We start from the raw sequence: 26,165 nt of genomic DNA, 5'->3' as shown, positions 1-26,165 counted from the left end.
TTTTCTTGGACAGTGGTATTGTCCACCTTATGTGTAATACATTTCCTTTATTTTTACCATGTTTCAATTCACTGAATAGAAAGGAATGCTTAGATGGGAGAGTAGACCCTGAATAGACCCTTTTCAATTCCTGTTATTACACATAAAAATGTACATTACATATGATTAAAATTAAAGAAAAGGTCATATTTCAGGTCATGTGTAGAAAACAGAGAGAAGATTTCCATGGGGAAGATTATCTTTTAATTGCTATGTATAGGATGATGATGATGATAATAATAATAATAACAATAATAACAATAACAATAATAATAATAATAATAATAATAAGTGTATTTTCAGATACTTGCATTAGTCTGATGAATATGAAAATGTCTCAAGAAATACTTTGTAAAATGGACAAAAGAAAGAAGAACCCTAAGGCAGCTGTGTGAGCAGTGTCCTTTATTTTACAATGCTAATGACATCAGCACATGAGCCCCTTGTTGAGGCCCAGGCTGTGTATCTCAGAATGAGAGGAAATGGCAGTATCCCTGGAAATGCCCCATCAAGCCTGAGTACAAAAAGCTTTACGGGGAAGGACTGTGTCTCTGTTGTGTCTATAAAGTTGCAGACACTTTGTTCCTGTAATCATAAATAGTTTCAACTGCTGTGAAGTGCTGACACAGTCCAGCCATAATTTGACAAAGCTATTTTAAATTAATAGCCTAGGAATGCTTTAGTAGTTTCTCCGCTCTAAAACAGTGTCTGTAGTAGGAACTTGGTACTTAAATATGTTTAGATCTATCTAAATATGGTAGGTTAAATATACTTAACTTCTTGAGACTTAATTGCATATTTTATTGAATTGAGTGAAGTGAAATTCAGTGAAATGGAATGATATGTCAATGAAAACTGAAAGAGAAGTGAGGCATGTACATACTGTGGTGCTGAATAGGGCTGGGATTAAGCAATTGACTCAGAGCTCTTCAGTCAGACTCTTTTCACAGGTAGGTAATAAATAGGAATTGTGATATTTTTCTATGGGGGAAAATGAAAAATATGGCCCATTTTATTTGTTTTTTTAAATGTGGGGCTGTGTTTTTGCAGTCTGTTAACTGAAGTGCAATACACTTTCTGTACAAGTTGCAAATACTTTTTCTGAGGAAAACATAATAAAAATTTCACTCTGTGAAAAAAAAAAACAGCCAAAAACTCCAAACCTAAATACAGCCTTTCCTCTGGAAAGAGTCATGTTTGAATGTTATTAATAGTGACCCACCTATCTCATTGGATTATGTGTATTGTTTATTTTATCAGGCTTCTCTGGCAATTGCGTTGGCTGTGGCAAGAAGGGTTTCTGCTACTTTACAGAATTCTCAAATCACATTAATCTTAAACTGACCACTCAGCCCAAGAAACAGAAACACTTAAAGTATTATCTGGTCAGGAATGCACAGGGAGCTCTGACCAAAGGATCTGTAATCTGCTGGAAAGGGGCAGGTAAGATAATGAAGCTGTCTTCCCCGAGCTCTGGTTTTCATCATCCAAGCTTAGCTATTACGGGGTCTGGTGTCTGGGTAAAGCCCAAGAGAGATCCTTTGAAAGACTCTCTAAAGCCAGGTGACTGCTGGAGCAGCTGTAAAAGCCATTGTCTGACCTAATATGAGCCTGGCATGTCTGAAGACGTTGGTCCCTTCATTCCAAGTGCTGTAGCCTCTAAGCAATTCATGTGTGAAATTATTAGAAAGATAAAGAAGTTTTTTTTTTTAAGAGTTCAGAGGCCGGCAGTCTTCAACCAGTACCTGCTCAAGCACCTTGTTCCAACTGCCAGAAAGCTCAGGCCTCTCAGGAAGCACCTCCAGTGAGCCTCTCCCACCTGCAAATCCCAGTGCTCCAGCTGGGAGTCAGCAAACAGGTACCTCTTGGAGGGAAAACACGCTGGGGTTCCACTTAACTCTTCTGTGCTTGTGTATTTGGGTACTTGTACTTGTGTGAAAGCAAAGACAGACAAGTAAGCACATTGCCTAATAAAACAAGTTGAATAGAAAATAAAACAAGTTGAATAGAATTAGAGATCTATTACAAACAAAGAAAGCAATCATTCTTTGAAGGCTTCTCGCTGTCCAATTTCTCACATCAAGTTTATGTAAAAAAGGTTAGCAAATAGTAAATAGGTGCTCTGCAGCTTGCTCACAGTTGAACCAAATCAGAATGTTTTAAAAAGGCTTTATTTCTGAAGTGTTTTTCCAGCTGTCACTTGTCTGGTCACTGATGACAACTGTTACAGGATCCAGTGTAATTTTAGCTTTTTTTGTCTGATCCATTCTATTTCATGCTATGACCAGAATCCTTTTCAAAACAGACAGTATATGGGTATCAGTTTAAAAGCTTGTGAATTTTTTCTTCTGCTGAGAAAAGTGACTTTAATATTAAAAAAACAAACTAATGGTCAGTATCTGTATCTTTCTTTGTATTAAAAATTCTTTTTGCGACCTTTGCTTTTCCATTAACTTGACATAAATGAAAGGTGATGGATGACAGAGGCTAGAGTGATCTCTCTGAGCTTCTTATAATGAAAACAGCTCTTTAGTGTCTTGTGATTATTACAGGTTTTTCCTGGGTTTTTACACAGGGGAGGGGACCTGAGCTGAAGAACATCTGTAGTGGTTATAGTCTATATATTCTCTGTGTGAGATAGAAGTCTGTTAAATGGTTATGATCTGGAATACTGGTGTCCTTTCAAAAGAAATCACCAATCTCTTTCTGATAACAGATTGCCTTTTTATTTCCTCAGATGTTACAAAAATGCTACATTAATTACAAACACATTAGGCTTGAGAATGCCTCCCTTTTTTTTTTCTTTTTCTTTTTTTCTTTTTTTTTTCTTTGAATACAGCATAGTTCAAAAATCTTAGAGAAGGATTGGGATAGAGGCTTAGTAAATTCAAAACATGTCTCTTTTGCGTGGTTCTTGAGCAAACTTTATGTAAGAGCCAGGGTCATGCAAAGAAGCTACAGCTTCTGACATATGCATTTAATTGAAGAATTAGATTTTGCCCAGGCACTTAATTGGGAGTAGGAGGTCAGAAGTGGATTGTTTCATTCAGCATTGTATTCACTCTTGGGCAGATCCCAATGGCTCTATTAAAGTAAATGATGAAATGATTGGTTTGTTGTATCAACTGAGGATCTTGACCTAGAAATGTTTAATGTGAACACTTTGGGTTTTTTTCCTTGTCAGCTGCAGCCGTAGATCACATCCCTTCAACAGCTGCATTCAGCTCAGCAGTTTATAATGGCAAGGAATCACCTAAGCAACAGTTGATGAAAAATAACCTGTCTGCTCTGACAAGACCTTCAGTGTTAGGTATTTGTATGGATTTGTTGTTTAATAACCCTAAACTCTATGTATATAACAGAAGCATTGAACAAATTATATCATGATTGTAATTTCCTGCATGAATAGAAATTACCATTCCCTTCCAAGTCCTTTCTGACCACAATACTGTTTTCTGTATTAATTTCCAGGGGAAAAAAAATTCTTTAGATGTTTTCAGCCACAGTTTTGTTGCAGTTCATAATATTATCTGGATGTTTTCCTCATATTTACAGTTCATTAATTTATTAGAGACACAGACCAGATTCTGAATCCAGGTTCCTAAGGAATGTGTCAGTTTGCATCGATTTCACCAACAGATTTTGTGAAGGGAATTAAGAAATTTTTATAAGAAATCACTCATAGGATGATTCCTGTTGCGGTTCCTATTGAACTGTTGTGGTTCACCTTGGGATGGAGAGCTAGACTTTGTCAACCAGCTCCAAATTCAATAAATTGTCCTCACTATAGCATTATTATTAGGATTTTTGTTGATTGTTTTCTGTACAAACTGCGTCACTGGCTTGTATAAGGAAGAAAATTAGTTTTCACTATGGCTAGAAACAAACTATAGCTCTGTTTTAGGATAAGTCTTCCCAAGTTTCCCTGCTGGCATCACAGACAAATTCTCCTTCTCTGACCATTCGGGCTCTTAATCTCCTTTTCCCATGCAGCAGCACATTATTGCTAATTCATTTCAGAAGGATTTATTTCACATATCAACATATCTGCACGAAAGAGCACAGCACTGTCAAATAAAAAATCCTTTGTATTGCTCTAAGTATCTTGTGACTTTGTCCCAGGCAATGCCAGGAAACCAAGTGAAGGCATGAGCTGCAAAATGGCCAAAGGCTGCCCTCGCGTGGCTAAAGTGTCAGGGACAAAGTCACTGGAAATCTCTGTCTGAGGGTCTGCAAGAGAACCATCTTCTTCTAGATCTGAAGGGCTCGGGTTTATCTTTATTTTAATAAATTTTTCAAAATTAAACCCACACTTTTTATATTAAATTATTATGTTGCCTCGCATTTTATGTGGGACTAACTGTTCTGCCAGGAGGTACAGCCTTGGCAGGGTGAAGCAGTGTTGTGACCTCAGTGTAGTCACGTCCAGAAGCAGAAATAGCTCAGTCCTGTGAGTTTCTGAGCAATTCCTGGAGGACCATTGACTCACAATAATTGAAAATACTTGATGTTAGTGGAGGCTCATCATTCTGGGAGTTTGCAGGAGTGCACAAGGAGACCCAAGAAAATGATGAAAGAAAATTAAAGAAGTTAGTCATCAGGATCTCCTAGAGAAACTGTGAGAAAATGGCTTCCACAGGAAAAAAAAAAAATTAAGGTATTCATCAGTAGGAGGAAGGTGTAGAAGTAATTTGATAGGAGTTGATATGGAATAACAAAAAACCAAAGATGGAATCAGCAAGAAGTGACAAAAATCCTGTAAATGGGGAAATTGTTGAAAAGAACTCAGATGTTACTCTGAAACCATTGGGAATATTATCTTTCAGTAAGTTATATGTAACGCTGTGTCATGTGTTCAGAAATAAAAGGAGCAAAATTCCCACAGTCTTGACTTCAAAATATTAGTACTTTTGTTTCCCACAGTCTTGACTTCAAAATATTAATAATTTAAGGATTCTTAGTATGTCTCTTACTGTACTCACACTGTATTTTTCTTAATAGAGAGAAAGCATTGGTATAAGATAAGGAAAATCTGGATAATTAGGAGTTCTTGTACCAGAAATTTCCAAGAAATTTAAGCAGGACACAACAAAGTAAAATACACCACACAAAATTATTATATTCATAGACTTGACCTTTTCTACTACCATACTCATTGAATACATTCAGTTTATCAAAACATATTGAATTACCATGCACAAACCTGTATACATTTTATTCTACTATTTCTCTGACACATTTAGGCACGTTAACAAATTCAGGGCCTCCAAAAAAGCGCCATAAAGGTTGGTCACCAGAATCTCCATCATCCACTGAAACTTGGAACTTGCAGCTCAATCCACAGGCTTCAAACAGAATTAAAAATGGTAAGCTATATCCCAAGTAATGATTTTGTCTTGTTATTCAGAAAATAATGGGGGGAAAGAGGCATTATTTTAAAGACATATGCAGATTCACATGAGAGATTTCTCTGTGCTCACCTAGATGCTTTATTTCCATTGATTTTGAGGCTCTGAGCCTAACTCTCCTTAGGTTCCAGTCACTGAGTCATTAACAAATCCCAACAGATACCTGAGTCCATTTTTAGATACCAAAATGCATTTGGAATGTTAAAATTAGTACAATAACTCAGGACCATGACAGCAGTGCTGTTCATTGTTTCAATTATTTGTCATAATATTTGTGGCACTTGGATTTTATAGTCTAGATACAGACAAGAGTGACATGCAGTGAAATAAACCCAGTTTCCCCAAAATGTTTTCTTTTAATGTGCTATTTTTTATATTAAAATTATTCTAAAGAAGTTATGCCTGAGCAAACATTGAATCTTGTTTTTTTCTTCTTATAGCAATGTTTAGAATGCGTGAAACTAAATATATCACATAGAACTCACAAATCATAACTACACATGTAATCACAACTACACAATATCACATAGGTCTCTCTATTTATGCATTCCTACCTGGAACTGTTTATTTATAAACATTTCAAAATCTTTAGATGCATATGTGTTGTCCAGTCTTGCAGTGACATAATTAGTCCTCTAAGACACTGAGCATAACAGTGTGGGTTGTAGTAACAGGTCATGAGCTGTTTGATGGAGCCACAAAAAACAGTTAATCCTGATAGCAAATGTGGGTATGAGATGATGCTGAATAACTTATCTTTGAGGAAATCATTACCAGACCTAACTCCAGTAACAATATGTCTAAAATCTCAGATGGAGGAAGCCTGTCATCTTTACCACATTCTGCTTTGGTGGGACCAGCCTCCTCTCCAATGGTGGGCTCAGGAGAACCAGTCTCAGTTCCTGACAACTTGCTGAAAATCTGTAAAGCAAAACCAGTTATTTTTAAAGGTAAACCCTCCAAACCCGCAACAAGGCCTCTATTTTTTGCAAGAGATTTAAAGATATATCCCACTCCTAAACACTATCCATTTGAAGTGAAAAATGACAAAATTAATGTGATGTGTACATACATTTATTTTGTAGGACATGGAAACTTCCCATATCTCTGTGGGAACATTAATGATGTGATAGTGAGTCCTTTGCTGTACACCTGTTACAGAAATTCACAGTCTTTATCTAGAGCATATGAACAATATGGTGCATCCACAATACAGCCTGTTTCTGAGGAAATGCAGCTGTTACTGACTGTCTACTACCTTGTTCAACTAGGTAAGATTGTTCTACATCCAGATAGACTACCTTGAATGTATTACATGCAGGCAAATGAGAAGGGGAATATTAGGGCAGGACAGTGCTAAATATGAGTCTTTGATAATATGATATTCAACTGATAATATGATATTTCATTCATAGTTATGGAACAAAATGAAGACTATGTTCTGAAGGCCAGACAGATTGAGTTATAAACATACAAAGTTTATTTTCTGCATCTGGGACCTCAGCAATGAAAATTAAAGGAAAAGAGCTGTAATTCACTGTTCTTGCAGACAATCTGTGGTTTAGAAGTATGCTGAGACAGGCAGCACTCAACCTCTTAAATATTTCTAATAACTGGTACTCAGGTTCAAATTAGGGCAGCTTTCTCTGAGTATCACAAAGGCACTTCAAAATGAAAAATTTGCTTTTCATCTACTAAAGGCAACAGAGTCATGCATGTAGAAATCTGAAGCATGGTTTTAAAAATAGTTTTTAACTCAACAGTTTTGTTTAATTCTTTCATAATCTTTTCCTCTTTTTTTTTTTTTTTTTTTTTTTTTTAGCGGCAGACCAGGTCCCTTTGATTGAGGATTTGGAGCAGATATTCATGCGCTCGTGGCGGGAGTCCCACCTGTGTGAAATCCGTCAGTACCAGCAGGCTGTTCCCCAGCCCTTCCCCCAGCTGCCCAGCCCCATCACCCCGGTGACCTCAGCCCAGCTGCCCTGGCTGGCAGGGCTGGCAGCCAGCTCCTGCAGTGACAGTGTCCATATCATTGAGTGCAGCTACTCCCTGGCAGAAGGGCTTTCTGAAATGTTTAAGCTCCTCATGGAAGGAAAGTTAACAAAGACAAACTATGTGGTGATCATATGTGCCAGTAGGAACCGAGCCATTGACTCCTGCATTGTGATAACAGGTAATATCCCAAGGATGTATTTCCTCACAAACCAGAGCAGTTCAGTGCTGTGAGGGCTTTGGTTGGAGTTCCAGTGAGTTGCCTCACAAAGCAGAGCTTTGGCCAGCCAGTAATGGGCTTTGATGAAGCCAAGCTGACGCTGCACAGTTGGGTCTCTCCTCAGCCACCTTCTGCCTGTGTTGCCCATTTTCTCACCAAAGCATCTCAGCCAACAAGGCTGCAAACAAGAAATAGTGAGTTACAGCATACACAGTGCACTAAGCTCTTCTGCTCTGTGCAACTGGGATATTACTGCAGGGAACCTTTCCTTAGCTTCTAAAAGATGATCTTTCAATATCATTCCCTTCAACAGCCTGCTCATGATTAAACAAATTATCTGAACGGCCATTCAAAGATTCATTGTGATTGTAAGATAAATGGCAATTCATTTCAATATTATACAGTCTTTTGATATCCTGTATCAACAAATACTTTCCAAACTGGGAATGAAATACATAGAATTGTAAAACATGAATCTATTTTACATGTATCTGGTGCATATATGTGTTGGAGACACAAAAGACTCATCTCTGTCATTTTTGTATGCATGGTATTTATTTAGTTTTAGAGTATTTTTATTATGACTTAGAAGAACATTCTTAACTAGTTTGAAGAGTTTTCAAAATTCCTTTTTTTTTTTTTTTGTCTTTTAGGAAAGTATCAGGCAAGAGTCCTGTCTGAGAGCATGCTCAGTCCTTCAGACTACCAAAAAGAAGTTAACTATCAGCTGGTCACAGGGAAGGTGGAAACTCTGGGGTCCTTCTTTAGCACACTCTGCCCAGGTACCTAACAGATTGTAAAGAGTTGTGTTTCCAAATCCCTGAAACTTCTAAGTCTGGGAAAACACCTGTGCTCATTTCCTTACCAGAAGGAAGACACTATTAGAAATACATGAAAAATGCAGGACAAAGTTACGAAAGTACAGTTGAATTAAAATTCCTCCTAAAAGCGTCAGTATCTAAAATCCATTGGTTTCATAAAAATAGGCCAGCAAACAGCTGAGCATATTATTCTTAGCTATGCAAATCCATCCTTACATTACATAAGTCCATATGCATATGAATGTATAAATTCTTTTGCCCTAAGCATTTAGAGCAGAATAGATCAGAGCTATTTTATGAAAGGTGGGATTTTCCCCTTCAACATACCATACTTTAAACCTGATTGTGATGCCTGGGACAGAGAGGAAAATTGCAGAGACTGGATCATTTTTAAAGTGAGTGTACTGAGAATTACAACAGGCAAGATTATCTGGGGATAGATCAAGCTGTGTGGAAGGTTAAATCACAACTAGGGCAAATGCAGCATGTTTGTCAGGATTAATGGGATGTCACAGTCTTCTTTGCCATTCACATCATGTTGGTAAATAGATCACAAGAACCCTTCTGAATGTGTCATGATATTTTGAGTGGTCACTTAAGGGAATCTCATTTTCCTTAAATCATCTTGTAGTTATCTACTGTTTATCTTAGTATCTTCAAAGTATGGTTCTCAAAATCAGGAAACCATAGAGAGTCACAGAGAGTCACAGAGATCTCTGCAGTTGCTATTGTTTAGCAACATTATTGTTTAGTTGTTATTGTTTAGCTTTTGTGTAGCAGAACAAGTAAATGAGCATCCTAAAAATAGTTGCCACGCATATTCACTGGACTGCTCTGCACAGGACAGGCCCTGCCTTTCTGAGCTCACTGCAGACATGCTCAAACATCTTTTCAACTGCTGAGAAAATACTAATGCCTGGGTCAGGCATATTGTACTCTCTGCATAGCTTTCATCTCTAAGTAAGGCCCCTGCTCTCTAGAAATGGGTATGTTTGCAGATATTCTATACTTCAATAAAATATACCTTGCTTGCTTCAGCCTTGACTCACGTTTTTCTTTTGGCTGTATTAGAAATTATTTTTCTTTCTGTCTCTCAAAAACGTTAAGAGTTTTAAAAATGTTTATCAGATGTTTCTCAACTTCCTTGTAATCCTTGTTAATGAACAGTATGGATCCGTGGTCTGAACACAAACTAAGCCAGTCATGTCATTGTTGTTGCTGGTTTGCATCGAGGCCTTAAGGTTAGTTTTCTACCACATTCCATAAATGTCCTAGCTGGTCTGCAGAGAGGGTTTGTCATTCTCTGGTCTGGTTTTCATTTTACTAATGATACTCTGTGAAAAGAGATGCAATAGAAAAAAACAAGAGTGTTCCTGTATAAAACAGCCAATAAGCCAAGGGCAGGATAGCTAGCAAATACATAAAGTTTTTAAGATCTACAAAACAAAATCAATATGAAACGCAGCTCTTATTAACATGGATGTTTATTCCACTATCCCTTCCATTTGACAGAGGGTGACATTGATCTTTTGCTGGAAAAATTTTATCAAGAAAACCAAGGGCACATCTCTTCATCACTTTCTGCTTCAGTGAATAAACCAACAGCAGTGAATGGAGCTGGAACAGCTGTGTGTACAAGTGAGTAAGGAGGATGTTCTAGAGAGGTAACAGAGTAGGGCACTGGACAAGTTCTGGGCACACAGTGAGATCCCTCTGGGCAGAGCCCAGAAAGCAAAGGTCCTGAGGCAAACTGCAACTCATGTCTTGGAATATTTAGATGAACACTGATGGATGTTCTGCTTCATTCCACTGGGTGTTACAGTGTTTGAAGCTCTGGTAGCAGAATACTATTGTTCAAATTCACTTTCAGGTCTCAGACAATTACAGGACCAGTAAGTCCAAATGCAGAAAGATTTCTTTGCATGTTCCCTATGGATTTTTATAAATGAACTCCTGTAAATAAACAAAATACTTTAAAGAGTAGATCAGTTATTCTTTGCCAGACTCTTAACATTTTACATTAGATTAGCCTTTGGGCATATATCTAAACAGAATTTTGCCTTTTTTCAGGTTATGAGATTGAACGACATCAAATCCGTCCATTCCAGCTAGCAGTGGCTCAGAAATTGCTGTCTCATATTTGCTCAATTGCTGACTCCAGCACTCAAAATCTTGATTTGGGTTCCTTCGAGAAAATTGATTTCTTGATTTGTGTTCCACCCTCCGAAGTGACTTACCAACAGACTTTGTTTCATCTCTGGCACTCAGGTGCTCATTAGTTAGCTTTATTTTAGATTTACACAACATTCTTAGATGTAGTCATATCCAGAAATACTGACACTTGTTCTGTTCTTTTAGGTATATTATTAGAACTTGGATTAGAGAAGGAACACCTTACGAAGCAGAGAGTGGAACAGTATGTTATGAAACTAGATGCAGAAGCCCAAATTAAATTCAAAATCTTTTTGCAAAACTCTATGCAGAATCCACACACACTGTTTGTCCTAATCCATGATCATGCACACTGGGATCTAATGAGGTAAGAAAACTATAACTTGTTTTTAGAGAAATTATTATTATCTGCATTATCTCTCAAAATTAGTTTTCAGATTTATCCCTTCCTTCATCTTTGCATCTTTCTGCTAATTCTGCTTCCCCATGCATTGAATAAACATGTTTTAAAGGTCCTTTGTGATTTATTCTTACCCTGCTTATTATATTGTGCCTCAGTGGAATATTTCAGCTTTTTTTGCTCCCCATTCTTATCTACTTTCAGCCACAGCTATTGTTTTTTTGGCTGTTTGTCCTTTGTTCAGGGGAAAGCTTCCTGTGAAAGTACACAGAGCTCCTCATCCTCTGTTACTGTCCTCTGGGCTGTAAAATTTGCGAAACCTCAACCCAGTGAGTAGAAAGCTAGTGAGCCAACATTGCTGCCTATTTTTTTAACTTACTGGAAGTTTTGCAGTTCTTTTCTATCCAAAATCAGTGATTTGTAAGAATGGAAAGCTTCTGTGGATTCTTAGTGATGCCAGGTAGAGTTCTGAGGGAGAGAGAGTGGTTCCTGTCCAGCGTTTACCAAGTTTCCCATCAGCTCACTCACGTAACTCATTGCTTCCCTCTTCCCTCACAGAGCTCTGTTTCCATAGATTCTCAACAACCTGCCTGCTGAGAAGTGGGGCTGCTTTTGCTGTCTGGTTCTGAGGCTCTTGGGGAGGTTGGAAACCATTCTGAACTCCAGAAACACCAACATATTCCAACTTTGGGATCGTGGTAGTGTTTCTGAAACCAAACACTGGAATCTTGCTTGTGAATGCAGTGAGGTCTTGTCTTTTACACTGGTTAACAATGATGACTTTCAATGAAACTGCATCTGAGGGTTTCCTGTTCAGCTCCCCTGTCTTAGGAACTTACATGGACTTTTACAGCTGTCCTAGCCTTTGAGGCATTTATTCATTTAATCCTTGAGTGGTAGGGAAGTACCTATGTTGCTGCTCAACTGGGTTTTCTGTCTAATAAAGATACATAGGCAGGTAAATGCCAAAAATTCAATAGCATTAATTTGGACTGAAATTTTGCACAGGAGCAAGGAATTCACTGTCAGTATTCCGTGATACTGTGATTTGCTCTAAGAATAACTATTCATTTTTTCTCTTTTTCTATCATACTGACTTATCATCTGTACTTTTCTATCTTGATTTTGTAGGTTAGAATTATCTTTTGTTAAGGGCAGCACCAACAATCTGACCAAAGTTACTACAGGACTATGTGTCTATTGGTAACTTCCACGTTAGCTTCCTTTCCTACTTTATCTCTTATATTCTGGTAGCTGCAAGGGATTGGTAATTTGCTAGTTAGAGAGCTTATCAGACTCACCAAAATTTTTACTCGCAGTGAAATAATTTACATTTTCTTCTCTGCAACAGTTTCAGGGTAAAAGAAGAGTCCTAAATTCCTTTAACTTTGATTTCACATCCAGGTTTAAGCTATTACACAGACACAAATATTCCCTTTTGCTGATCACTTTGGAGAGTTTTGGGTTTCTTTTTTTGCAGTGCTATGCATAGTCTTTATCCTCAAACAGAGCTGTCGACAGGACTTGTTGATAGACTGTTGAACTGCAGGGAGGTGAAAGAGGCACCAAATATTGTGACCCTCCATGTGACTTCCTTCCCCTACGCGCTGCAGACACAGCACACTCATATCAGCCCTTACAATGAGATCCACTGGCCTTCTTCATACAGCAATGTAAGATGGATGCTTTCAGGTGCTTTTCTGAGCTTTTCATGAGTTATTTTCCATTTATGTACTTAATAAAACAGTGAAGTCCCCATGATTTTTGTAAACAAGAGTGAAGTTTGCATGACATCCTGTTCAGTCTGTGGCAAGTTAATTTTTCCTTTTCTTATCCTTTCTATCTTTCTTTTTCTTTATTCCTTTTATGTTTTCCATAAACCTTAGTAGCTCTGCTAAATATTTTTGAGCTACATAAATGGAAATTATCTTCAGTTCTCTCTCTAGTGCATTACTGCATAAATGTATGTACATGCATGGATTTTCTTCATATATGTGCATATTTAGTCTATATAGCTGTGTGTATGGATATGTGGGGAGAGAGAAAGAAATGAGGAAAAATTGGGTCAAATTTTCATTCTCTCAAAATAACTAATTCTGTTTCTTTCTCTTCTTTTTTTAATATGTCTGAGTAGATGCATGTTTATTAGAGAATATAAGTATATCCAGATACCAATGGTTAATCCCTGGTAAATTAAGTATGAAAGACTTTGTCCTTTTATTTTTATTGCTTCACTTGCTCTAGGGTGTAGATTTATACCACGAAAACAAGAAATACTTTGGACTGTCAGAGTTCATTGAGTCCACCCTCTCTGGACATAGCATTCCACTGCTTCGGTACGACAGCTCTTTTGAAGCAATGGTCATGGCTTTGGGAAAGAGGTATGGGGCCCTCCTTTGCTTAACATGGGAAACTTAGGAAGTCATTTTTAGGGCCTTGAGTTATTAGCTAGAAGACCATTTTATTTGTTTATTTATTTATTTCGCTTCTTACTGTCTTACACATCATTTACATATGCAAGGCATTTCACCTGTTGTTATTTTCTCATATGTATTTGGTATATACTGGGCCTGCAGTGTCATCACTGGAGGTTGTCTCTTGCTATGAGCATGCACACTGCTTAGTCCAATTTACAATGTGTTCTTGTTTTGACCTGTAACTCCTCTATATTATAATAATCTACCATTGTATCATCACATAATTTTAAATGTGTTATTACTTTTGTCCAGTATTATCACTTGCTGACCCTGGCTGATTTTGATTTTGAGTATACTGCACTTGGAACACAAAGAGAAGTCAGATATATCACTGTGGCAGGTACACATAAATCAGAAATAAAATCTTCACAGCAAGCCATAGTCACTTTTCTGAGCAAGCCATAGCAAGCACTCTTTTTACTGTGCATCTGGGTTTCGTTTCTGTGAAAATCAGAACACAGAAAGCTATTGGATATCCATGGATCACCTTTCCATAAACTGGGGATTGAGACAGGGTGTAGCTGGCCTTGGGAGGTTGGAGTGTTCATTGGTTGCTGCCTACATATTCAGTCCTCTTGAACACAAGAGTAAATTGGTTCTGGGCTTCAGTAAGAAAACAAGAGAAACACCCAATCTCTCTCTGCCCCTTAAGAATGACACACAATGAAAAATACTATTCTTATTGATTAGAAAATGTCATTTTGTTTGATGATATTAGTGAGTGCCTATTGTGTGATAATATTGTGTGATAAATTTTGTAACAGCAGTAAGGTATGGATAAACTAAAGTGATGTAACTTTACTGGACTACTTGCTTAGTAAACCTTTATGAAGAGAAATGGAGGGACAACATCAGTTGTGATTGTGAAATGATGCCTTGCAAATACTGTACAACTGCAATTGATGAGATTTTGTTGTAAAGTAGATACAAAGGATTTGTTACAGGAGAAAATCCTGAGTTTACTATATTTTGTAAAAAATAGCTTTTTCACATCACCCTTTAATACTCTTTAATTCACCATTTATTTCAGGTTCCCCAGATTACACAGTGCAGTGATAAGGACTTTTGTCCTCATCCAACACTACTCTGCAGCTATGATGGCAGTGTGTGGTCTTTCTCAGATGAAGAATTACACCTCAGTTGAAACTCTGGAAATCACCCAAAATCTAATAAATTCTTCAAGGCAATGTCCTAGTGGCCACGGCCTCATGGTAGTGTTGAGAATTCCATGTGTCCCTCTGGCTGCAGTGGCGTATGAACGTCTGTATAATGTAAGGGAAAGACTAGCCCTTGAAGATAACTTTGAAATAATCCTGGGAAATCCTAATTCTGGAATCACCATTGGGAAGCACTTTGTGGAGCAATTGAAGGTAAATTGCAGAATGGCATGTGCTGGGAAGCTTCCTTAGATGGGTAGGTGGAGAGATTTTACTGGTGACAGTTATAGCCATGGGCTGAAGTGTGGAGTCCTAAAAGTAAAACCAAAAACTGCAATGAGGAGCATGACTTTTATCTTTTACACATACTGTCTGTGACAACTTTCCTGTCCTGCCTGTGGCTAATGCTCAGTGAAGTATTAACTAATATGGTTAGCACTTGACCTCCAGTAGCAACCCTTAGAAACAGCTGAAATGCTTTTACCTAAAGGGACTATGAGAAATACATTAAAAAGCCAAATAAAATGTTCAGTTTCCGCTGAATTTTCTCACAAAAACCTCACAGTGCAAAAAGATTTTAATCAGTGACTAGTTGATAGTTAAATTATTCTTGTCACCAGCAGGGGACAGGAAGATCGATTTGCTTGATCAGTGATTGTAGTTATGGATCCTAGATCACCCTGGTGTTCATAGTTTGGGGTTTTATGCTTTCTGAATCATGTTTTGGTTTATGGATTAATTTATATCCTTTAAGTCCAGAATCATGGGTAATCTGTTTAAAAAAGTGTCCTTTGCTCTTCATAAAATTACCATCTTCTGATCACCAAAGCAAAAATGTATTTCCTCTAGAATGTTGTAATATCTATATATGTTATACTGTTTACTCTGTTTGATCCAATACATTAGATGAAGTCATTTGAGATCCAGAGCCTAATGCTGACCTCATTCTGCTATTAATTAGGCATCACTTTGAAAAATCAGAATTAGTTCTGAGTCACATCCTGATGATGTTCTCTGACATGTATAGAGGGGAACATGAGCAGATGTCAGAGGCGAGTTGTTGTACTATTGATCATACCATAGATGCTCCTTATCTGTAGATCAGTCTCACAGCAGAAAGGACTGACTGGTGAGTAAAGCAATACAGCCTGAGGCTGAGCAGTCAAACAATATATGGGCTTGTCAGATTTCTCATAAAGATACCAGGAAAACTGATAGCTTTAGGGGAGAGTGGGAGACTCCAGGAGGTTGTTAATAGGGACAGTGGTGTGTGTTGAACACTTCCAGCTTTCTCCTGTTCCTCTAAGGTGAAAAAGTTTCATTTCTAGCTTAGTTTCTTCCTTGGACTCAGACATCCATATATTGTCTGCCTCAAGAAGCCTCTGTGTTCTCTTCTCTCCCCCAAAATTCCTGCTCAGCTTTACTCTCCATTGTGCCATATTTGCCATATGCCCTGGTCTCAGTGCTATCTATGCAGGCTGGAACATACTGTCCCAATGTGCTCAGACTAACAGCAGGCAGACTGCTGTCTGTAATGCAATAGAAACTGTGAGAGCTATCTGTTTTGAATTGGGCTCTGCAGTGTGGCTTCTCTTCCACTGTACAAGTGGATTATTATAATGGATGATAAAGAATGTCTTTCTGTCTTTTTATTTGATGAAGATATATCTCAAATACATATATATATATATAAACTTATTATATAGTTACTGATAAGTCCAACATATAGATATGTCCAACAGGATTTCTCTACCTTGTACAGATCTGGCAGAAAATTGAGGATGTAGATTGGAGGCCACAGACCTATTTGGAATTGGAAGGTTTGCCTTGCATATTGATTTTTAGTGGGATGGATCCACAAGGGGAGTCTTTGCCACGGTAAGAAGATCTACTCTTTTCTCAGTGGCAGTGTTTTATCCATTGCTTATCAAATAGCTAAAGATTAACTGTGTGATTACTTTTGTGAAAGGAGAACAGATTTCAAGGTGTTTCTTTGCCATTTTTGGGGCAGTTTTTATATCATGAATGCAAACTCCATATTATTGATAGTAAACTTCTGTTTATACAAAGACATACATAGCTTCAAAAATATTATAAAAGTTATCCCAGTTTAGAGGAGAGAATGGGTATGTTAAAAAAAAAGTATAACTGCTTAGGTTTCTTTAGGGTAGCTGAGAAATCTGCTGATGATGGTTGTATGTGTGCCCCTAGAGGTGTGGGGTGCCTTCTGGAACGGCAGGTGAAAGAGAGACAGGATGCCCTGGGGCACTAAATGCTTTTGTATGTTCAACTAAATCCTATTCTGTGTGTGTTAGGTTTAGAATCCAAATGATTATTCTTTTTCTTATGCTGATGCTAATGTGCAGTGCAGTAAATTAAGTTGTGTGATTGGGTTGAGAGAAAGAAAAGTGTATGCACCACAGTGGTAAACTTATTAAGCACAAAATATTGTGCTCTATCTCATCCCTCATTGAAGCAAATTGTGAAAAAATTCCCCTTTGGCTGTGTTTCTCAAAGAGATAAGGCAGTAGAGTACAGTGAGTTTTCATAGTAGCTCCTCCTGTTTCTCTCCAGATCACTGAGATACTGTGACCTACGGTTAATAAATTCATCTTCTTTGGTACGGACAAGCCTGGAGCAAGAACTTGGTTTGGCAGCATACTTTGTGAGCTCAGAAATTCACACAGAGAAACCAGTTGTGAATGATGTGTTAGAAAGTGACCCAGAGAAACTAAGCAGTACTGACAATGAAGATGAAGAAATAGCAACAGAAGGTATTTTTTTATTACTGGTAATAAAAGAAGCTGTAAAATGAGTGAAAATGATTAGCAAAAGCAGCAATGTATGGGTGAGGTTTTCTCATTTTAGTCTTACTAGGTGAGCTCTGCTCCTTAGTTTTGTTTCATCTCATTGAACCTCTGTTTCCTCACCCTTCTGCTGCTGATGCGTTTTAACTTCTTGCAGTTCTACTGCTGTATCTGTTATCTCTCTCTGTTTTCTGGCTCCCTCCTGTGTTCCTCCTTTGCCCTGTGTGTTCTGATAGCCACAAAGTGGAGCTTTGTGTGGAGTAGGAGCACCAGGTGACACTCACTGTTCAGGTGACACTCACTGTTCAGAGGACCCTCTGCACTCTCCCTCCCCAGCAGAGAAGGGTGAGATTGCTGTCTGAGAAGCAGCAGCAGTGACTGCATCCCTACCCTCAGTGGCAGCTCCAACTAAACTGTTCCTGGTGCTACTGAACCTATGCTTACAATGATGTCAGTGATAAAAATTCCTTTCAAGGATACAGCTGAGTAGTCCCCAGCTTGTAAGGTGTTAAATAGTATGAATAGAAAATATATCTCAATATAGAAACTTTTGAGTTCTCCTTGAAAATGTCCATGAATTCAAATTAACAGTGTAGAGTTGGTGAATTCATAATTTCTTAAGAAACCAATTGAGAACAATCAAATGTGTAAAAACCAAAAATTATTTACTCAGGAACAATTACTTTCTGTGGGTTTTTTGAGTTATAATTGATGGACATTATCAGTTATTTATTAGTTCTTTGCACTTTTCTTTACTATCTATTGTGCCTGTGGAAAACAAAGGATTTTTATCCCTGTAAAGCATTTAAATCTCTAACAACTTGCCTTCATTTCCTTTTCTACACTATGAGGAGGAAGAAACCCAATTACCTTCCAAGTTCACCTAGGAAGTTCTTACTGAAAATGACAGCAGAACAAGCTGAACAAAAATACTTTCTTTAATCCAATATGGACTCTTCATAGAGGAATGAAATGCCTGGGGTCATACTCAAACTGTGTTGAAGAGATGCCTGCTTCAGATGTGATGGATACTCCTTGCAATGAGCAGTTCTGTCCATTTAGTTGAAGTATGCTGGGATTGTATGTGATCTGAGTCAAATGGGCTCCTGTGATGTCTAAAGCTGCTCTCCTAGTCCATGAAGTATGGTGTGATCATCCAGAGTCCAACTCAACATGTGAGATAGGCTTACAGTCTAAGTTTGCTGATGGCAGTGCTTATGTCTCAGTTTATCATGTTAATACTGTACAGAAACAAGCATTTTAACTTAGGAGCCTCAGCTAGGAACTCAAGTGAATGATGGCCATCCACCTGAGGATTTTCATCACTGAAAGCTGAGATGTAATCTGGCCATAAAGCTGTGTGGGGTAGGAGGTAATTTCAAAACATACTGACAAAATAGAGCTTGTTGCCTGCTGCTTTCCCTGACATTGGATTAGTGGGGAATGTAAGACATGGGTTGGAAGAGAAATCATGGTTGAGACAGGCCTAGATATTACCAGCTCCTGGTTGCAGCAGTGATGTTTGTGAAGCTATTGCAGCTCAGCACAGGTAAATTAGACCATAGGCTGATCCGATATTCTGTGGTGGGAACAGATACTCTCCATACTGGAAACAGTGTCAGGATGAGAACAAACCCCACACAAACCCTTCTGTACTTTTCCTTACTTTAACGATATAGCTGTGACCTAGAGGATTACCTAAATTATATTTTGATTTTGTTTTCCCTTACTATCATTCATGAAACAGGTTCTACTTCCGAAAAGAGAAGTCCTATGAAAAGAGAAAGATCACGTTCCCATGACTCTGCATCTTCATCTCTCTCTTCAAAAGCTTCCAGTAAGACCATAAGATCATCTCTGTTAATTTAAGTTTAGGACATAAGAGAGACCTTAGCTTATTTGATAAATAATAAAAAGCATAAATCACTAAGGTTTTGATCAAGCCTATTTTAATGGGATCACTTAAGATGGCTAGAAAATATAGGGATTAGACTTCGGAAATATAGAAGATAGGATCTTTTCTTGCTTGAAAAATTAACATGTCATGGGGTGCTCAAACTAGGTGCTTCCATGTGGTCTACCCATGGCTCTGTCCCCTCAGTACATCTGTGGTTAAAGAAATATTTTTATTTCACTTTTTTCTGTGCCCCTGGATACTGATATTTTGAGGGATGTCACACTGGTGTTACTTGTGGCCATTCACAGTGCTGGTGACACTTTTGTGTTTGTTGCTAATGGCTATTACCGACTACTTTAGATTAATAGACAGAGGATAGCATTTCTTGAAATCGGGAGAAACTACTGACTTTTGTTTGTTCAGAATGTGGGGTTTTTTTGAGAACCAGCATGGTTGTTTTCACCATGAGAGGAAATCTGGTTTAATGTATGTTCAGCCTTAGGCACATATTTCTAGTACCTTGTGTAGACTGATTCCACAAGCAGTTCTCTGCCTACTTTAAAGACTGTGACATATTTGCATGCCCTCTTTCACTAAGCATTAAAGATGCTCAGAACCATTTAACATGTGTTAAACTTAAACTACATGTGTAAAAATATATAGCTTTCAGAAAACCCACAGTTATCTGCAAGGTGTATCTACATCGCATATTCCCAGCCAACATTCATGAGTTCAGTATGTTCTCTGAGCTGACCCAAAGCTCTGTCAGTGCACTAATGCATTATGTAGCACCAGGTGCTTGAGGGCTGCCAGGTTTTATCAGATCAGCCTAAGTGCTGCAATGACCCAGACATGAGTGTCAGAACAGAGCTGACTCAAGCACTGTTTTTAGATATCAGTCTGAGTAGACATTTCTGTAGTGTGGTGGGGTAATAGCCTGGAAGTACTTATTTCCTTCAATGCATTTAAACAACGGTTTTAGTAATTTTGTATTTGATTAAAGTATCTGGTGAGCACCTTCAGCAAGAAGTGTATGAGGGAAATAGAGGACAGAGCAATCACTGACATATTTCCTATGCACTTCAGGACTTTAAAAGCCACGTTCTGCATTGAAACAAATACTACAAACTAGTCCCATTATGGCTTCCTGTACGAGGAAGGTCAAAACAAGAAGAGGAGTAATGTTTGCTGGACAATGTATCAAGAGGATTATTTGTTGTGTTTTGTTTAACTGTGGCATTGACTAGCAGAGATATTTGCACTGTGTTAAAATGCAAATTTTCTTTTAATTACAGCATTCTGCACTGAGTCATCTCCTCCCCAAGCCCTAAGTAACAGCACTGAAGAAACTACAAATAACTATGAAAGGCAGAAGCAGAAAGTAGACAAGGGGGCACAAACAACAATCAGCAAACACTTGCCACCAGTAACTGAACAGCTGGATATGAAACAAAACATAAAAAGTACCCAAGTCTCCATCACCTCATCATCCTCCCCACCTTTCTCCTCCTCTTCTTCCTCCTCTGCACCTACTCATAACTCCTTCATCCTACAGACGTCTCAATGCTCCATGACCAAAGCATCAAAACAGCCTCCCATAGTTTTCCTGCCCAAACTGGTTTATGACATTATTACTTCTACAGACAGCAGCGGACTTCCCAAATCCTCTTCCCTCTTGCCTTACCATTCTGTTATGTGGGCAAGTTCTTTTCGTCCCCTTATGAGCAAGATGATGACGTGCACGGAGCAGTCCCTGTACTACCGCCAGTGGACGGTTCCCAAGCCAATCCACATGGACTACAACAACAGAAATGAGGGCAGAATGGACACCTTTCACCCAAGGAGACTGCTGCTGAGCGGGCCACCACAGGTGTGTAAAAAGAACAAGGTATTATCATTGATTCATTTTGATTAAGTTTATCATAATATCAGAAAAAATATTTAGTCATTATTATTCATACTTAAAGGTGTGGGGGTTTTTTGGAGAGCAAATTATGTGTATTTTATTTCCTAATCCCTTCTAATAAAAAATTTCTTCCTTTCTTTACTGTTAGCCTGAGTTTCAATACAGAGAAGCTGCAGCAATATTTGCTTTGTCAGTCTCTCTCCATTAAAATGTTTTAAAGACAGTTTGCTCAAGAGATAGATTTCATGTGTAATTTCAGTTTGTTAAAGTTGAATATGCATTTATGTTTTAAATAAAGATCAGAGATCTTGACAAAGCCACTTTCTTATGATCAATGTGAAAGCAGCTGTGAGTTTGTAATTAAATTATTTTGTTTCCTTTGCACAGCAGACAGAAATAGAAGCTGTTGTAAATAATACATGCAAGAAGGCCAGTTCAAAGTAGCAGAGCCATATTTAAAAGATGAGTAGCTGACCGAGGAGTTTTTTTGCATTACTTTGAAAATACATATGAAAATAGATCTAGTTCTAAGAAGTTAACTCTCGTGTAAATTCTCCAGGAATGTTTAGCACTTAACTCTGAGCAAGGTATCTCCCAGTTAAGTGCACGTTACAGGCAAAAGGTAGAATTGTGCCTCATGTTTTACTGCAGTATGAAGCAACAAGATAGGAAGAGGCACTGTGCCTGCTGAGAGCAGATATATTTCCTGTCAACCTCAGAAGTCAAACAGGATAAATGCAAACCAAGACAAAGGTGTTTCCAGTTACTGTAACATCAACCCAAAGAATTAATCCAAAGACAGTTGCTGAATTATCTTGCCACATGATCCACTCCCCTATGCCCATCCATGCAAAAAGCAACTGCATATTGCTATTTGTTACATTATTGTTTTCCATTGTATACCTAAATATATGGGGCAGAAGGAGCATAAATGAACTCTTCATGCTAGGAATTCCCACAGATGTTACTCTGAGTCACAAAGGATTCCAGAAACTGATGATCAGTTTTTCACTGTCCATTCCTTTGATCTAAATAGTTTGTGTTTGCCAAATATTGAGGTGTTATGTGATCAAGAAACTGAATTTCATACTCAGCTGCAGCATAAAAATGAATACGATGTGGAGAGAGATGTTCATTTTCATCCCAAAAAAACCCCAAAATGACAGGCTGTAACAAAATGACAGGCTGTAACAAAAGGACAGGCTCCAACTTCTGTTAGAATTTTATATTGCATTCACATCAAACCCCATAAAGATATGATTCTGAAAGCCATTCTAAACATTTAGATTAGCCAATAAGAGATTTTTCCTTTGGTATTTGAGTCCCAAATGTAAATTGTGGATCGCAGAAGAGTCATTCAGAGACTTCTGACAGCATACTACATATGGTGAGAATGTTTTGATAGTTCACACACTTGATATTTGCAATTTAACTATGATCAAACAGGAAGCTTCTTATTTGTCAGCCCACTTTTCACTATCAAATCTCTCTGGTTTCTTACCAAGTATGGAATAGGATGCTGTTCACTCTCTGTACAGCTGTGAATTTCAGCCCTGGTAACAATTCTTTTACTTGAAACTCCATCTCTTTTTCAGCTGTCTTCACAATGCAGGTTATTTCCTAGTGTTGTATCAGGTCCTACAGTTGGATTAGTCCCTAAAGGATGCTTTTTATTTGTTTATTCATTTTATATTCCTCAGTTCTTTCTGAAGAATATACCTGTTTCACGCAGAACAAATTCATGTTCATCAAATCAGGAGTATCATATCTTCTTCCTAAATTAAAAAATGTAGGATTATATATTAATTTAATAGAATTTACCATTTATTATTTCATGGAATTCTCTTAATTCATTTCTATCTTCATGGAAAAATCCAGCAACTTTTCTACCTTTACTATTTTAACCTCCCAAAGTACTTAAAACACCCATAAACCAAACAAACTGCTTTAAAAGTATATGGGTTAATTTAAGGTATAACAATCCAGTGTTTTTGAAGGGAATAGTAGCAATAAATTATGCAGAAATTAGAATTACCCTTCTCTTTTGAGAAGAAATAATTTTCCTTCCTGAAGTTGGTTTTGTTCATTATTTTTGATAATATTAACATTTCACATGGACTTAATACTTATTGCATCAAGAAGTATAAGCAGAAATGAAAACAATTATTAGACAGCTCATATCTAAATGTTGCTTACATCTCAGCCAAAGTAAAAGACTGCCAGAGTAGTACCTTCCCAAAAATTAGTAATTACTTGTTTTCTTTATCAGGCAGTGATTCCTTTACTAAAATTTAAATCAGGAAGCAATTTTCTGGTTAAAACTAAAAATACGAAATCAACAGAGGAAGAAAACATCAGAGAATCAAAATGACAATTCTCACTGTCAGGGAAATTAGTAACAAAATATGCTCACCCTTCTCTCATGGAGATATTTTACTCTATGTACTGGTCAAAATATTTTGCTGGAAGACTTGACACATTTTTACAAGGACAGTTATGTACATTAGAAGGCAATAAATGTCTTATTTTTACAATAGGCTTTAGGAAATGCAGCAAAAACTGGATAGGTATGGACTAGTTTATCTGTAATTAGCTCCCATGATCAAAGTGAAGCCATTGGTTAGTGAGTATAATTTAATATACATCACCATGAGCAATATGTATTGTACACACGGCTCAACATCTCTTTCCGGGTACCCCCATGCAAATGCCTATATGGAATTCTAAATTCTCTCAAGTATTTTTTCTTTAGAACATTCATCTTAAAGTTCCCCAAACTGCAAATCAGGGTTTCAAATGTTCAGTTTTTTAACTGGATTTTACAATTTAGAACTGGCATTTTCCTGAAGTGTGGAAGCTGCTGGTGAGCACAGCTCAGTCCTGTGGCACCACATCCAGGGAATGGAGCAAGCATGTCTTAAGACACTTCCTGAAGAAGAAAAGTGCTGCCCATTTTATTACTCTATTAAAAACTCATTACAATGAGTGTATATACCATTCAGCTTATATAAGAAAAATATTAGGGAAATATTTATCTATTATTAGCTGTATTTTAGAAGAATGTAGCACGTGGAAACATGGAGAAGAGCCATCAACATTTGACCAACTGTCTGTGGATCATCAGCATGTTTTCTGCAAATCATCATTGATTCACAGGCCATAGTTTGAAAACAACTGTCATGATATGTGAAGAACTGTCTTACCTGGAAATTAGAATAGAAAAGCCTTATGGAATAATTTCTCCTTTTGCCATATTTCTCCAAATGTGAGGCCTGAAATCAGATGATGCTTTATACCAACATGTAAGAATAATAAAATACTTCTAATGGTCCTGGTGTCCAGCATCTGGAACAAGTTAAAAAAGGAAGCTCATTACTGTTACACCTTCTACAACAGCACTTTTGAATGTAATTTCATGGATGCATGGAGGGACACAATCAGTTTATCTCACTGGAATGCTCTCTCTCAGATTCTTGGTTGTTTGCACCCTATCCTTGATATCTATGGCAAGCAGATTTCAGTGGTCAAAATCTTTGGCGAGTTTTCCGCTTCTCTTTGGTAATATATGTCTTTGATACAAACACTAGACCTTCATATATATGTCAAATTTTCTTCAGGAAAGAATTTGAATTCATATTCCTTCCTCTTGCTACAGCTACACTCTTCATGAATGAAGAGCTGCAGAGTAAGCATATTCTTAGTATTAGCATCCCTGGCACTAAGGATGACAATAGAAACAAAACCCCTAAATCTCATCAGGCCCAAATTCCCTAGTTATCATCAGTTTTCACAAGATTTGAGATTTTCATTTCTTAGTCTTCTGGGATTTTCTTCTTCCAAGTCTGATTCTTCAGACTTCTGACTTCCAAAGTCAGCTAGACAGGAACAAATTAGAGTAATACTTCCATTATTTGTGAATATTGCCCTCCCAGGTGCCTTGTCTTACAAAGCGCTGAGCACTGCCACATGTTTGAGGAGCCTTTTTTCTGGAAAGCAGAGCTGTTTGTCATAGTGGTCCCTCTCATGTACATTTTGTTTCAGAAATTGTAAAAATACCGGCCAGTTCTAGGTTTCTTCAGTCTTTTAATCTGTTTGTAACTTTGGTATCCAGAGCAAAGACAGGCTATGGGGAAAAACACCTTGCTCAGAGTACTTCCTTACCACTTGTTGTCATTATTAGTATGTCATGCTTAGCCCAGAGTCACTAGTTGGGATCAGCACGGCATTGTGCTTGGCTTCCCTAAAGCCATGTAAAGTTGCAGACCAATTGGGTATGCACTTTAAATTTTCTTTTCAGATCTCCTGTTTATTGGAGATAGGGGATGGGCAGGATCCCCTTATGCAGAGCATTATGCTTCAGAGGTGTGCATACCCTGCTTGCAGGATCTCTTTGTAGCTACTTACAGAGCACAAACTCTTATAAAAAGGGGTAGTGACAGACAGGGTGAGATGAGAAGATGTAGAAGTTGTGGTTTCCGATTGTTATTCAGTTTATTTTCAAATTTTATTTTCAAACAAAGAAAAAGTCTCTGTGCTATTCCATTTTGCCTGGAGATGGTACACTTATAAAACAGTACAATTAATTTTAGAGGTGCATTTAGCTATCTGGGGATGTTACAAGTCCACTTGTTCAAGATTCTTCCCTTCTGGAATAAATGCTGATTGTAAATGAGATGCCATTCATTTCTCATTTTCTTTTTGAAAATCTCAAAATGACCTGAAAAAGCTGTTCTCTCTTTCACCAGTTCATTTCTTGAGCAGTAAATACAGGCAAATGTGCTAGTGAATGGAGTCCAACTATGAATGCTGCATGTGCTCAGCCCATTCTCTGGCAGGGAAACATTCTAATAACATGGAGGTATTCCTGAA

General features: G+C 37.7%; 1 protein-coding gene across 3 annotated transcripts in view; it reads left to right on the top strand.

Annotated features, from left to right (window-relative positions):
• The window catches only part of GREB1 (growth regulating estrogen receptor binding 1), an 87,550-nt gene that overhangs the window by 42,856 nt on the left and 18,529 nt on the right, over positions 1–26,165 (top strand). For all 3 annotated transcript variants that reach the window (XM_031056466.1, XM_031056467.1, XM_031056469.1), the window contains 18 exons: positions 1,300–1,482; positions 1,754–1,897; positions 3,224–3,349; positions 5,283–5,405; positions 6,260–6,397; positions 6,533–6,718; positions 7,270–7,620; positions 8,313–8,441; positions 9,993–10,118; positions 10,551–10,748; positions 10,839–11,019; positions 12,533–12,725; positions 13,297–13,433; positions 14,560–14,899; positions 16,449–16,564; positions 17,261–17,460; positions 19,241–19,330; positions 20,686–21,260. In XM_031056466.1, coding sequence (XP_030912326.1) covers positions 1,300–1,482; positions 1,754–1,897; positions 3,224–3,349; positions 5,283–5,405; positions 6,260–6,397; positions 6,533–6,718; positions 7,270–7,620; positions 8,313–8,441; positions 9,993–10,118; positions 10,551–10,748; positions 10,839–11,019; positions 12,533–12,725; positions 13,297–13,433; positions 14,560–14,899; positions 16,449–16,564; positions 17,261–17,460; positions 19,241–19,330; positions 20,686–21,260 — 3,536 coding nt within the window. The remainder of the gene's footprint in view (positions 1–1,299; positions 1,483–1,753; positions 1,898–3,223; positions 3,350–5,282; positions 5,406–6,259; positions 6,398–6,532; positions 6,719–7,269; positions 7,621–8,312; positions 8,442–9,992; positions 10,119–10,550; positions 10,749–10,838; positions 11,020–12,532; positions 12,726–13,296; positions 13,434–14,559; positions 14,900–16,448; positions 16,565–17,260; positions 17,461–19,240; positions 19,331–20,685; positions 21,261–26,165) is intronic.

This window comes from Geospiza fortis, unplaced genomic scaffold (assembly GCF_000277835.1).
Source record: "Geospiza fortis unplaced genomic scaffold, GeoFor_1.0 scaffold81, whole genome shotgun sequence".
Classification (NCBI taxonomy): domain Eukaryota; kingdom Metazoa; phylum Chordata; class Aves; order Passeriformes; family Thraupidae; genus Geospiza; species Geospiza fortis.
The sequence above is the reverse complement of the archived record's forward strand: the minus strand, read 5'-3'. Positions and strand labels throughout refer to the sequence as shown.